General features: G+C 41.9%; 1 protein-coding gene across 1 annotated transcript in view; it reads left to right on the forward strand.

Moving 5' to 3' along the window:
- Positions 1-2,608: 2,608 nt before the first annotated feature.
- The window catches only part of LOC133961866 (A disintegrin and metalloproteinase with thrombospondin motifs 9-like), a 45,483-nt gene continuing 32,812 nt past the window's right edge, over positions 2,609-15,279 (forward strand). Inside the window, exons 1-15 of the mRNA XM_062397236.1 lie at positions 2,609-2,865; positions 3,175-3,572; positions 5,261-5,423; positions 7,098-7,438; positions 8,126-8,209; positions 8,300-8,424; positions 8,712-8,752; positions 8,879-8,984; positions 10,354-10,500; positions 11,170-11,311; positions 11,848-11,952; positions 12,937-13,082; positions 13,790-13,971; positions 14,085-14,221; positions 15,050-15,167. Coding sequence (XP_062253220.1) covers positions 2,769-2,865; positions 3,175-3,572; positions 5,261-5,423; positions 7,098-7,438; positions 8,126-8,209; positions 8,300-8,424; positions 8,712-8,752; positions 8,879-8,984; positions 10,354-10,500; positions 11,170-11,311; positions 11,848-11,952; positions 12,937-13,082; positions 13,790-13,971; positions 14,085-14,221; positions 15,050-15,167 — 2,332 coding nt within the window. The 5' untranslated portion in view covers positions 2,609-2,768. The remainder of the gene's footprint in view (positions 2,866-3,174; positions 3,573-5,260; positions 5,424-7,097; positions 7,439-8,125; positions 8,210-8,299; positions 8,425-8,711; positions 8,753-8,878; positions 8,985-10,353; positions 10,501-11,169; positions 11,312-11,847; positions 11,953-12,936; positions 13,083-13,789; positions 13,972-14,084; positions 14,222-15,049; positions 15,168-15,279) is intronic.

Here is a 15,279-nt window from a genome sequence, read left to right on the forward strand (position 1 = left end):
TGATAGTAAGAGACATAGTATATATATATATATATTGCTGTTTGATATGTGGTGTAGTTATTAATGTCAATGAGTAAGAGCCCATGTTTGAATAGGTCTAACCACTGGTGTGGTTAGTTGCTATATTGTATGTAGGGGCATCATGTGTTGCAGTATAGCTTCCAGCCACTAGTGGCAGCACTGGGCGCAATACTGCTAAGGGAGCACTTAAGTCAGTAAGTGAGGAAAAAACAATCTGCCGCCATCTTTGATTAAACAACAGTTGTGTTTACACCATCATGAAAACCTCAACTCCTCACTTTCAGAGTAAATCATGTGGGTTTTAACTTTACAGCTGCTTTACATCATTTTTTTCTTCTTCCTATAAATATCTTGGAAGACTATTTACTCTCTGGTGAGTCAGTATTTTCTTATTCCTGTAACAAATAAGTAACTAAGATGTGTTTAAAGTAGACACAATATTTATTTAGCAGAGCTAAGCTAACTATAAATTATTTGACAAATGCGTTGCTGAGCTAAATCCCCTTCTTTTCTCTGTTGTCTGTCTACTTTGTTAGTAAGCATGTTCAAACTGATCCAGTTAACTAAATTTAACCCACATGAGTTTGATGTTTTTGATGTTTGTTCTGCCATGGTGGATATAGATATGCATTATGTGTTTAATGCTCCAGCAGGAGACTTCTATTAAGTGGACAAGAAGTATGAAATATCATGTTAGAAGATGGCTAGTCCCAAAAAATCAAAATACGGATGGTCAGATACCAATCTTTGTGTTGAGTTTAAAAACTGAGAGGAACTGACAGACAGACAAATTGGCACATTGGCCTATTGTTTTACACTTCTTCTTAGTTATGGGGAAATATTTTGACCATGTCAACACAGAAAACACAGATATGATCATTTTAAGGATGAATCCAGAAAGTTTCACAGACCCACTGGCAGTGTGTCATGGACCTTTATTTGAGAACCACTGCTACGGAGGATTTTGATAATATATATTTTTAAGCTAATAAGAAGAGAAAATCCTTTAAGAGTCCCATTTTGGGCAAATTTGCAGTGTTATTGCAGTATTGATAAGACAAAATCGATACTGAAGTGTTAATACTATTGTTATATTATTTATCACGTTACACATAACACGATCAGAATCAGAATCAGAAAGTATTTATTGCCAAGTAGGTTTACACCTACCTGGAATTTCTATGGTATATAGGTGCATACTATGAACATAAAACATAAAAACACAATAAGTACTTCACGTAAGAAAAAAAAAATAATAATAATAACTATATATTAAACAAGACAAAAATATATACAAGACATAAAAAGTTAAATAAAAAATAAAATGCAAATCAGGAGAGAAACGTGGATGTGCAATATGCAATGTGCAATGTACTGTTATGTGTGTTAATGTAACATAGACTTGGGGCGTGGGGGCGGGATAAGAGTCCCAGTCAGGTGGGGGTCCCGGGCCTTGTTGATAAGGCTAACTGCAGCCAGGAAGAAGCTGGTCTTGTGGCGGGAGGTTTTGGTCTTGATGGACCGCAGCCTCCTGCCTGAGGAAAGCAACTCGAAGAGTTTTTTACCCGGGTGGGAAGGATAGGTGGGAAGGATCTCATATTTATATTTATTAATTAATTTGTTACAGAACTATTTCTATGTACTTAGCGGGACAGTTTTTGTTAAAAAATGAACTTGTCAGTTCTCTAGTGGAGAGACTATGAAAAATAAAACAGTTCTAAGTTGGCAGGTTCTTTTGTTGCACTTATCCCTGTTTGTTTCGTATGTGGTGTGGTCAGCTAATATCAGAAGATTTATAATTTTACTGGATGTGCCTATTTGAAATATATATCAAAAAGCTAACAGGGAATGATGTGTATTGTCTGTGTGTGTGTGCGTTTGGGGTGTTCGCATGTATGGAGCACGAGGCAGTCTGGACAGCCCTCTCTTTGATCCTCAACATAACTGAGGCACCTACAAAGGGCTCCATACAGCCTGTAGCATTGTCCTGCTGAGGAGACTATAGCTCATAAAACCATTACCATGATCCCCCACACAATATATTTTACAGCACCTACTTAAGACCTCAGATCACTACTGTATACGGCTGTGCTGCATGCCAGTTTGCATTTTGTCACCCTGTGATCCCGTGAACTTCTAAGTACACAGCCTTGCCCAGATTATCTTGCATGTGGCCCCAGGGCAGGGATATCCTATATGGGCCCCACCTCACTGTCATGGTCGCACTGAGGTGCCCACCCCTCTAAAGCTGAACCTCAGGCTGTGGAAGGTATAGGCAAGAATGTCCAATGTATGTCTGCACCTCATTAAGTCGGTTCTCTGGAACACTGTATGGTCATTTGGAGGCACAGAGTGAGGTGAAGTCCGTCACATATCATATCACCTCATCCACTGTGGACATAAGTGAGCGACCACCCGTGTCACTACAGTATATAACGGGAGTGGCCTCACTGTAGCACCAGTGTACCTTGCCTGGGAGATCCCGCCCCTAGTTGTGGAGAGAGCTGGTGCACGGCGGAGCTCTATCCCAGTTGACTGTTTGAGCAGCAGCATGCAGGGACTCCGCGGAGCGCTCACGTCCCAGCAGTGCACTTCACCACCGCCCAGAGACCATCTACTCAAGAGTCGGGGATAATAGCGTTGGATGAGGCAGGCGGACCGGAGGCGGAAAGCCCGGAGTGACCTGAGGAAGACAGTATTACTACAGGACTGCAGGCTGCCGCACTCCTCTCTGAACGTGGACAATCATGCATGTGCTCTTCTGGGGCTGGGGGTTCCTACTGTTCCCAGATTTTTTGAATGTAGTCGCATCTACCGGGAGATTACTTTTGAATTCAAGTACAGGTAATGTATGTCGCTCTGACAGCCTCCGCACCCCCCACCCCCCCTCCTCACGAAGTTCATTTTCGAACAGATGCAGAATGAATGAGTTTTGAACTCAGCCAAGCACATGACTCGCAGCTTTCTAGATACCTAAAGTTTCAATGACTATCATTCCCTTGCAACGCTGTGAACACTGCTTTATAGAGGAAAATACAAAGATGACTATTGTCATCTTTAATCCTAATGTTTTGACCGACACATCTGAACTAATGCTTTGTGAATGCTACTTCCCTGCATGATTAACACCATTATTCTGTGTTTATTCCCCAGTGAAAGAGGAGGTGGGCTCCTATGAGATTGTAACACCGCTGCGAGTGAATGAAGCCGGTGACAAGTTTCCAACCAGTGTGCACTTCAAGAGGAAAAGGCGAAGTCTGGACGAGACCACCGGCAACAACACGGATCACTGGGCCTCGCCAAATATCCACTACAGGATATCTGCTTTCGGACAGAGCTATCACCTCAACCTCACGCTGGACTCGGGATTTATTGCACCTTTCTACACTGTGACAATACTTGGAGTACCCCGAGGGGACAACGTAACGGATTTAGCAACAGATGCGGAGGTGGAGGAGGAGGAGGACACGGAGTTAAGGCACTGCTTCTATAAAGGACATGTCAATGCACAAGCAGAGCACGCCGCGGTCATCAGCTTGTGCTCCGGACTGGTGAGTTTTTACGCACGGTTTGAGAAGCCGTGCATGTGATGACTTTACGAGCGGGTGTTTTACTTTTCCACCGTGGGTTGTTAGGAGGCCATTGCTGCTCAAACCAGGCTTGAAAAGCTGCCTCTCCATTGGCTTGTTTTCTACTTCAACCTTCACAAACTTGTGCACCACCTGTTTTTTTGACTGATCGTGCAAAACACACACATTACTTCACCATTAAACAGGCTTATCTACAGATTTGCATCTTTCATATGATTAACAGGATATATTCATAGTTTAGACATAATTAAGGCAAGCATATTTTAAAATAAAGAAGAAAAATACCAGACATTAATAACTTAAATTTGTGTTATGATCCAGAGCTTACAAAAGAGTACAACTCTCGTAATAGCTGTGCATATTTGCGAGGATCCCATATCCATTGCCTACAGTCAAGTTTAATGTACTGTCTACATCTTGCTCCCATGCCTCTCTCTCACAGTCAGTTACGTCTTTACGTAGTGAGCACAGCGCAAGCACGGGTGGCACTGACGTCATCACGAGTTGGCTCCCTCTCCTCCCTGGGGTGAAGAAGCTTCAGTTTTGGAGCAGAGAAGTGCACTCTGAGTTTGCACTCTGATGCAAACCGCTCTGAAGTGACGGTTACGAGAAAAAGGGTCAATGTCTAACCTAATGTGAAATCTGATTAAAATGCTTTGAAGCCCTTGCTGCAGGGGAGTTGAGGTGATATTTACAGGCACATTTTCATCAAACAGGCAGTAATGCTGCTGGCATCCGTTACATTGTATTTCTGTACAACCTAAGACAATGTAACATTCACTTTCTTGTTGCAGGGACGCTTTCCTTTGCTCCCCAGTTAATTCAGCGTGCTGGTCTTGAGTCTTGCTCAAGTGGATGTTAGCAGGCAGCTTCCTCTTGTGCCCCCATGCTGAATAACAGACCACCCTGATGCTGCAAGTCTTTGTGCATGTAGCCAAACATGATATGTCTCAAATGATAAGACCATGCTGTAGTATCAAGGATTGTAAATATGACTTGTGGGAGAGATAATTGGGCCAAACTTGATCAGCCCGCCCAGAGCTGCCGTAACGATTTTCCACAGCTGATGAGAAACAAGCCACATGTGCTTGGCTTGGCATTAACCTTATCTAGAGCATCATAGACCTCCAAATCAGCCATTCACACTAAACAGGCCATGTAGAACACATGTAAGACTTTCGGCTTGCCAAGAACATGCAGTCTCATTGTTTTACATGATAAGCATCACAGTTCTCACTATTTTCCTTTTCCTCCTGATTTGGGACCATTCTTACATGCATGCAAATTAATTTAATTTCACCTTTTCACAAAAGCCCTCAGGTCCAAGCATTTCTATTTTCTTTTCTCTAATTGTTGTAAATGTGGCTCATTTACAACAATTGGAGTTGTAAATGAGCCACATTCCACTGTTTGCTTTCTGTAAATATTTTAAAGTCAAAAATACACGCTCATTGGTGTGGCGTGGCGGCTCACTGATTTTTTCTAAAAGATATTTGAGCTGTGTATTCCCCCTAGACCTGTCTGTATAGGCTTTGCAAGTTCTCTCTATGTTTGCTTATGTTGAGTCCTAAAAAAGAATAAGCATTTAGAGAAAATAGATGGATGGATGAATACTAAGTGCAGTGCGTTTTTTTCTTCCTGCTATCCAGCTTGGCACTTTCAGGTCTCCAGAAGGGGAGTATTTTGTGGAGCCCCTACACAGCTATCAAGGAGAACACTATGGAGAGGAACACATAAAACCTCATATTGTTTACAAGAAGAGTGCACCCAAAAAACAGACATCTGGGGAGAACTCAGCTTGTGACATTTCAGGTATGACGTGCTACATGATGGATACATATGCATGCAATTGACACAGAGAGTGTCAATACAAATCACCACACAAACTCACTCTAAAGTTTTTACTTTATTAGCTTGCAAAAAAAAACATGCATGAGTACTTGATGTGCAGAAAGTGTTAAATCACACCTCACCAAATAAGCTGACATATCTGTTCCAGTCAACCTTCTTTCAACCTAACCAGCACAATGCTGCTTCTCAAATAGACCTTGCAGGGGCTATATGTGCATGACAGTGTGTATACGTCATTGCATCATTAGTATGTGTAAGGGACTCAGTGTTTTCATGGGCTACACGTGGATCCTCAGTGGGGAATTTGCTCTTTGTTTGTCTATATGTGCAAGAGTTCGGCAACCTTTCAATTAGTTCCCACAGAGGTAAGCAGGCGTAATCGTTGCATCACCCCGAAATCTCCACTATCAGTTTCAACAGAAACACATTATGTAATAGTAGCTGAGCTTATTGAGCTATTAAAGTAATTGTACCGGGCAGTGTAGAATCAGTTAGTAGCCTATCTGGACAAATCTAGCCAAACCTCTCTGTGTGTGGACAGGACAATGAATAAAAAGAAGAAAGGCTCTGTGCAGACCTGGAATATTTATTGTAACATAAGATTAGTAACAGTTAATACCTCTTCTCAATGATAATTGTAGTTGATTTAAATACCATAATGTACCATGCAACTTTTATCCACTATTATATGGTAATAAAATTGCCTTATGTAATTTGGACATTTTCCCCATGAGCAAAAATGTTTGAATGACAAACAGTTAGAGATTGGTGTGAAACCATCTTGGCTCAAGTATCATATGGTAGCCTGCACCGGCCAGCTCCTACAACTGCCGCTCGGCAGTGAGGAAGCTTTCCAACTCTCACACAGGAAAGATGATTTGGAAGTTCACCCTTGTATCATCCCATCTCAGTTTACTGGCTGAACTTCCTGTTGACTCTCGTACTTCCTCTGTGATAAGAAAGTCGGGTAGTCCCACTGCCATAAACGTGCAGTGTAAATTGTACAATAGCAAAGTGATGCCAGCATGAAACTGTTAAATATCAAAACTAAGAAAACACGGACGCATTGCTGGTGGTCCAGAGGGGGGGTTCTGCATGTGCTTTGAAATAAAGAAAAAGGAAAAAAAAAATAAGCCTGGCATTCAGAAGTTCTGTTGCCATGATTTGATTAGAATCTGACTTAATTCCCTTCAGTTTTGAGAATTTCTACTGCCTAGTTGTTGCACTGCCTTCTTTTGGTATGTGTGCTCCATTTTTTTATGGCTGGGTGCCAGGTTTACCTAGCCTGAACTCTTTGCCCCCTTCTCTCTTCCCTCTTCTGTAAGAGGGGAGAGAGAAAAAAAAGGGACTCCAAGCCTTGTTCATTTGTCAACCCACTTTCAGCAACAATAAACAAAGGAGAGAGAGAGGTCAGAACATAAATTAACAATACCCACTTCCAGAAAGCCATCTCACCTCATGCATCTCCACATTTGAAGGCATAAGCCACAACTTTAGTTTTATTGTAAACACACCCTCATGACAAACATTGATTTATATCATGTCAATTTTTTCTGAGTGAATGTATTTCCCCCTCTAGCCCTGCATCTTTGTATATTTACACATGCACTCACTCCCTCTGGCTCCTCTCCCCAGGACACAAACACAGACAAAAGAGGCACAAGCTGAAGAGAAGGCCAGCGGCGGAGGTGAACACTGTGTCTGAAGCATCCCCAGTGGTCAGCGCCGGTATATTCGGCGACGTGGAGTCGTTGAGTTCCAGTGTGGTCGCCGATGCTTTACTCAGATCAGAGAGCAGCGGCAGTGCCAGCGCTAGACCATCAAATGATAGCAGCGGTGACTCAGGACCTCACAGAAGATCAAAACGCTTCCTCTCCTACCCGCGCTTTGTTGAAGTCATGCTGGTGGCTGACAACAAAATGGTGGAGCATCATGGCAGCAACCTGCAGCACTACATACTCACATTAATGTCCATAGTAAGTCCTGCTCTCTTGGATGGTTTAATTGCTGCTAACAGAGACTGTTTGGCTGGTGGAGGTGGTTGGCTGGGAGATTAAATTGTGCTTCCAAGTGTGTGTGTTCCTGCACATGAACAGAGAGTACCTGTCGATATGACACATTGGTATACTAACTGTACGTACCTGTCCTGCTTTGCTGTATGTGTTGGGAGTTAGTTCAGCGCCCTGTGGAGGAGGGCCAATGGAGGGAAAGGGCACTCTAGGGCAGCCTAGGGCAGGGGTAAACACCATGTTCAAACGGCCAGGGGGAAGAGAGGGCAGCTCCAGGGAGAGTCTGTCTGACAGCTTGATGAATGTTACAAAATAAGCTCAGGTATGTCACATAGACAGCATACTCACGGCCACTTCAAATACCGGCTTCTGCAGGCGTCTGGGGCTGGCTGAGATGACCTATATTCTCTTCTTGGCAAAGGCTGGCCTCTCCACAGGGGCTTAGGCCATTATCAACTTGATCCTCCAATCAACCAAATTCCCCGGCTTTTGCTTTTATAATGAGGCAAAGATGTCCATGAAAGAGTCAGACAAAACATACATTCTCCCAAGTTAACATCATTACAATAATATTAAATAATATGAATTATGTCTTATTTTTAAAGTGATTTCATTAAGGTTAGATTTGAGGTTATGTGGTTTTCCTACTTTCAGGTGTCTTCCATCTACAAGGACCCCAGCATTGGCAACCTGATTAACATTGTGATTGTAAAATTAGTCATAATAAACAATGAGCCGGTAAGAATACAACCTTTGCTTTAATATCCATACTTACATACTTATCAGTTGAATGGCAACTGTTAATACTTTTGTTTGTGTGTTCCTCAGGAGGGTCCAGTCATTTCATTTAATGCACAGACCACTTTAAAGAACTTCTGCATTTGGCAGCAGATTCAGAACAGTGTGGACGACAACCACCATTCCCATCACGACACCGCCATCCTCATCACCAGGTGCAGGAACAATATCAAGATGTTTTTTTCCTGAACAGTGTTATCATAGCATATGTTTGAAACAGGTTTTCAGGTCTTATTTAATCTATCCTGTGCAGCAATGAACACCTTGACATATAAATTCTGATAGTTGTATCAAGGTCTCAGGTCATCAGATGGCTGATGAGTGAAACTGTTGTTTAAAAATGTACCTAATTGGGGAGAATACCCTGAACGTTGGTGATGTGTTCTTTTGTAAAGTGACATTGAACATGACCATCACATCATTATCCATGTGTTCCCCTCAGGCAGGACATCTGCAGAGCAAGGGATAAATGTGACACCTTAGGTAAGTGGATTTCTCTTTAAGAAATAACCAAAACCTGATATATGTATTGATGACAATATATGATCCTGATGAAAAATTATGCTGGTGTGAATTAGTAAAACTCAGATTGATCCTGGTTTTTCTTAGGACTTGCCGAGTTGGGCACAGTGTGTGATCCATACAGGAGCTGCAGCATCAGCGAGGACAACGGACTGAGCACAGCGTTCACCATCGCCCATGAACTTGGCCATGTGTAAGTACAGCATGTCTCCACTCACTATTTACCTCAAGTACTGTCATCACATCTCCCAAGTGAAAGTTTTGGGTATGCGTAAAGCTTTCTAAGAATCCACAAATGCCTCACCAGCAGATGGAGATCAGAGAAGCTTGTTCATTTTGAGAGAGATAGACAAAAGAGTCTATAATTCAGAACATAAGTAAAACCTGTGATTGCTTGCCACTGACCTTCAGAATAAACTGCATTATACAAAGCCGTGAGTCCAACCAGAGCTGAGCCTGCGATAGTGGCGACTGTTACTGGCTTTAACGGTCCTCATCATGTCTAACAAATGCTCTTTTTAACCACTAAACAAAAAGTAGGCCTCTTGAAATCCATGTTTATCCACATCAAGTGATGACATAATGCTTGGCAACTACTTATTCCCAGAGCCCAGTGTTATGTCGTACCTGTCAGGTGGGGAACTGAGCGGTCAAAGGGAGGGCTGTGGGCAGTGTGGTGCTGTACCTGTGCACCACCAGCCGGGATCATAATCGTTTACCCTGCAGAGGCTGAATGCTCCCCTTATTCACACTGTGTTCGGATTTTTAAGTATTTTCCTCTGCTTCATCTAATGTGCAGTGTTTTATAATTTATATAAATATGAATTTTCGGGGGCAAAATCCAGGTTTGATATCTTACAATTTATACTTTAATTATATAAAAACATAAATACTTGAATTAAGAAAACACAAATGTACTTTCTAGATTGTTTATTCAGTAAAATAAAAGTTTACATATCGGTGTGTACCGGCAAACAGAAAGGCTTTAATAGGCACATTTTAATCACTGAAATAACACTGTTAAACTTCTCTCAGCAAAAGTGTGGTTTTACTGACTTGTGCATTTGTACTGTGTAAGCCACAGCCAGAAGAATTACTATGAAGAGAAGTAAAAAAATACATATTTTCAACCCTCCCAGCTTCTCTGTTAAAGGTTCAGTGTCCCAAATTTAGTGACATCTAGTGGTGAAGTTGCATGTTGCAGCTGAATGCCCCTTACCTCACCATCCACTTCCAAACATGAAAGAGAACCTGTGGTAGCTTAAGTTGTCATCAAATCTCCAATGGTGTTTAGTTTGTCCAGTGTGTACTACTGTAAAAATATGGCGGCCTCCCTAGAGAGGACCTGCTCACGCTGTAAATATAAATGTATTTAAATGTAAAGTCCTTATTCTAGGGTAAAGAAAATTCGGACAATTTAGATGAAGCATACATACGAAAATATCACTAGGATTATTTTATATTTATTTATGCCAATAGATCCCTTTCACCTTAATCTTACATACTGAACCTTTAATGTAAAATTGATCTGAGCCTTTTTTTTCCCTTGTTTCCCCCTCCAGGTTCAACATGCCTCATGACGACAGTAACAAGTGCAAGGAGGACGGAGTTAAGATTCAACAACACGTGATGGCTCCCACGCTGAACTACAACACAAACCCTTGGATGTGGTCCAAGTGTAGCAGGAAGTACATCACAGAGTTCCTCGAGTATGTCACACTCTTTTCCTCAGTATTGTTCCAAACTTGCATGGGCAGTAGATCATGTAGATAAAGCTTTTCTGCTGTAATGGAGAAATCAATTAATAACTTATTCTGGATCAGGTGAACATGACCTTATACGCTCCGGCCAAATATCCTCTTAAAGATGCTATATCTAGAAACTATTGTAGAAATATCACAAGTGTATTTGCAGAAACACACAGACATTCTCACATAGTGTGTACTGTATGCAGTGTGTCCCCTTTTAGGAGCAATTGTCAGAAACACAAATAAACTCAGTAACAATTTCTCTGGGCTGTCGCAGCCGCTTGTCTCCTTTCTTCTAAAGACTCCTCAATCCATTGAGAAAAAACAGATAACAGCTTCTGAAGGAAAAACTATCTGGCAACGATTCAACATCACTTTTCTTTTTACCTACTACTCCTGAAATGTGCACCGATCAGCCCCAGCAGTAAAACCAGTCACAAGTTTTATTGTTGTGCTTGATGTGTGTAGTAGACTGAATATAAACAGAAGCCTATCAGGACACAGTGTACAGTACGGGTTCTAGATATGTACAGGAAAATCTCCTCTCTAGCTCTACTGAGTCTTTTTTCTGTTTGTGTCTCTTGTTTTTCTCCTTTTTCTTTAAGTCATTTTATTTTTATTTCTTAATAGCACAGGATATGGCGAATGCTTGCTTGACGAACCCGTTTCTAGGCCGTACAGTCTCCCCCAGCAGCTGCCTGGACGGATATACAATGTCAATAAACAGTGCGAATTGATATTTGGGCCGGGGACGCAGGTGTGCCCTTATATGGTAAGTGAAGCCAGTGTCCTGAAGCTAAACTGTCATGCTGCACATGTGGGTCTGGGAGGGAAGCCTGTTGTGTTATGATCATGTGCTGCAGACTTCTTCAATTCAATGTGAAGCCATTAAAGTCAATTGCTGTGATTAACAACATACTAATAGATCTTTCTGAGATGGTAACAAACAAGAGTAGATTAATATGTAAGACAATACCACCACCACAAAGCTATTGCACATTTATCTTGAATTCTAAAGGGATTGTGCAGAAATATCTCCATATAACATTTGACACCTGGCACTGGAATATAGTTTTCTTGGCAGATTAATCCACCCAGACTGAAGGTCAAGCAATCGACAAGCTTAGAGACATTTGGCAAAAAGCTGATACAAGTAAATTCAGACTGGGGTATCTCACCTTCTAGTGTTCGATAATCAGGGATACACTGGATCTCTGCCAATTTAAGTCCAATATTAACAGAGCTGTCTACAATGTGCTTATAAACATTACATTTATGTGCATGCGTATGTGTGTGTGTGTTTATTAGACTCAGTGTCGGAGGTTGTGGTGCACCAGTCCAGAGGGTGCCCAGCAGGGATGTAGGACGCAACACATGCCGTGGGCAGATGGCACAGATTGCTCCCCCGGAAAGGTAAAAGTCATTTGGAACTAAAGACAGATGATTAGACATCAGTTTCTTTTTTTTTAAGTATGATTAATTTTAAGTCTTCCAGATGCAAGACAGAAAGGATGAAATTGTGTTTTATTTGCTAAAAAGTTTGGGATGAATGTCTAAAGGGAACAAAGTTGTGAAATGTTTTAACACTCCATGGGAATGCCACATTTTATCCATTACACTATGGTGTCATACTCAGTTACCTTTTTTGATCTCTCAGCTTTTGCAGTGACTCATGACCATAAAATTGTTCACAGACGTCCTGATACAAAGAAATGACAAAATGACCAAAGAACTGTTTCCACACTTTTGCCACTTACACATTTAAAGTTGAGAAATTGCACTTAACTGACATGTTCGTAGACGGCGTTATGTTGTGCACGATGGTCGCTTTCGAGGTGACAGCCTTAGTTTAGCTTTTAATTAGAATTTTCTCACAAACCCCTTGTTTCCTGCCAGTTAGACTCGGAGCACTTGAAAGCAATAAAGAGACACACACATGTTGAAGCCTTTTCGTGTTTACACCAAACTCTCGTCCCAATGTTAAGCCTGAGTGCACCACACGAAAAACACTTAATCTGGGGTCTGTTTGTTTAACAATGTAAGATTATCCTCCTGTTATGAGCTGAGATTTATTTATTGATCTCAGAGTGTGACGTTTTCCTGTCCTCGGTCCAGCCAGACACAGCCATGAAACGTCTTATTCAGTTACCCTTTTTTCCATTTGCCTCACTTCATAATTTCTCCCAGATTAGCTTCAAAGAACGGGAGATCAGATAGAAGTGTTGCCAGTTTTATGGATACGATTTCATGCGTTCACTCTGTCTGTTCTGTGCCTTTTTTTTTTCCATTTTCATTTTCTTTTTTTCTTTCACCTACCTCCATCTCTCCCTCTGCTCCCATTCTTGCTCCCTTCATTCTTCTATCGTCCCTCTTTTTTCCTCAACTCTCTCAATACAGCACTGCAAGCATGGCCTGTGTATAGCCAAAGAGCACGACGCCACACCTGTGGACGGGGCATGGGGAGTTTGGAGCCCTTTCGGTACCTGTTCACGGACATGCGGCGGGGGCATCAAGATCGCTGCGCGCGAATGCAACCGACCTGTGTGAGCAGTCCCTCTCTTTGTAGTTATGCATGCCTAGTAGACCTTGTCTCCATTTTAGCTGCCAAAGTCAGTGTTCCATAGATCAATCTACCTTGAGGAAATTCTTTCCATAGCTCGTGTTCATCAAGACAGGCAGATCTATCAGGCTGTCTCCTACCAATTGGAGACAAGCTAGCTGGTAGGCATGCGTGTTAAGGCTAATTTATTCTTCTTTTGCATACCAAAAGAGTTGCGTTTCTGACAACAACAAACAAAGCATTAGTGGTGGTTGTTATAATGTACAAAAGCGAATGTTTCTGCTATTGTTGAAGACTCGTCCTTGTGCGCATGGTTGTCTAACTTGAACTATTGACTACACTGCCCCCTGAAAAATTCCACTGGTACTGCTGTTTCTGTGGTTTCTTCTGTAATAGTAAGCTTTCAGAGTACATGCAACAGTACGGACAAAATGAAAGAAGAGAACGGACAGAAGGCTTTATCCTTTTATGTATACTTAACCATTATTAAGCATGAGTGAGCCTTTACATGTAACCTGGTGACATAGACACTTAAACGGAAAAAAGCCAGGAATGCAAAAAAGGCATTTTGTGGGAGAGACGGACTCCTGCTGCTGCTGAGTTTGGCCTCTGTAACTTAATGAACTTTTTAAAAAGCATTATAAAGTGTGCTTTAAGACATCCACTAAACTTCTTTGATTTCACTCCCAGGCCAAGGAATGGAGGAATGTATTGTGTTGGTCGCCGGATGAAGTTCCGTTCCTGTAACTCTGAGCCCTGCTCAAAGCAGAAGAAGGACTTCAGGGAGGAGCAATGTGCCGCCTTTGACGGCAGGCACTTCAACATCAACGGTCTACCTCCAAACGTCCGCTGGGTGCCCAAGTACAGCGGAAGTGGGTCACCAGCAAAGACTCCATTTTCCAATGATCAGTAGATCGTAAATGAGCTATGCATTGATATCTGTTGGTACTTAGTATTTCTCTCTGTTTTTTTCATCCTCTTTCAGTCTTGATGAAGGACAGGTGTAAGCTGTTCTGCAGGGTGGCAAGCAGCACGGCCTACTATCAGCTCAGGGACCGGGTCATTGATGGCACGCCGTGTGGACCTGATACCAATGACATCTGTGTCCAGGGCCTGTGCAGGGTGAGCTCCTCAAGCCTTTTTAACATCACAATATTCGACTGCATGGTTCAAATTCATATGTACAGCGACTTTTGGTATTACAAATATAGTTTCTGTTGAGGACCACTCCTGCATGTTGACTCAAAGAGTGGATATAAACATCTCTGCATCCTTAGAGCAAATATTTTCAATGGCAGTTCAATCCTTTGCCAAACCAGACTGTGGCTACGTCCCTTACCCCTTGTGACAGAAAGGTTTTTAGTTTGAAAGCTGATTACTAACATATCGTGCATCATCATCAGTATGCTTCTTGAAACAAGCAGTGGGCCGCTCTTTGTTCACTCTGAGCCACACACAGTGCTTTGGTTAGATTGTGGTTCAGATTGTTTCCCCTCTGGTCTTGGCATGCGCATTAGGATCTATGCTGTTGCACTCAAGCTAAGCTCTTCATCCTTGATGATCCATTTCTATTGTGTGTGATTTTTTATTTATTTATATATCCTTTTAAAGGGAAATTTATTTCAGATGGGTGTAACTCAATAAGTTCTTTTGCAATTATTTCAAGGGTCTGTGGGTTTGACTCTGGCTTAATAATCAGTTTTTTATCAAGAAATGAATATGTTGATGCCAAATGGAAGACGATTCACGTGACATGTTAATGTTGCAGCAATAAACTTTTCCCTTGCAACTGGAGCATCAGTGTTTTTGAAGATCAGTCTGATATCTTTGTTTTTGGAGCCTACAAATCATTTTAGCTGGATGTTTAAAAATATTCTCACAATTATTCTCTTTCTTTCTTTTCAAACTTATCTTCCACTTCCACCTCTCTTGTACCTCTTTACTGAGCAGCAAGCAGGCTGTGACCACGTATTGAACTCTAAAGCCAGGAGGGACAAATGTGGCGTGTGTGGAGGTGACAACTCATCCTGCAAAACTGTGGCAGGCACCTTCAACATTGTCCACTATGGTGAGCCACAGTCCCTCCTTTTGTTATAGCAAGTCACATTGCTTCAACACATAAATTATCTGTGCTTAGTCGTCAGAATAAACATTGGCAGTGGTGCTCTCTTGTTCGCAGG

Source organism: Platichthys flesus, chromosome 2, assembly GCF_949316205.1.
Source record: "Platichthys flesus chromosome 2, fPlaFle2.1, whole genome shotgun sequence".
Taxonomy (NCBI): domain Eukaryota; kingdom Metazoa; phylum Chordata; class Actinopteri; order Pleuronectiformes; family Pleuronectidae; genus Platichthys; species Platichthys flesus.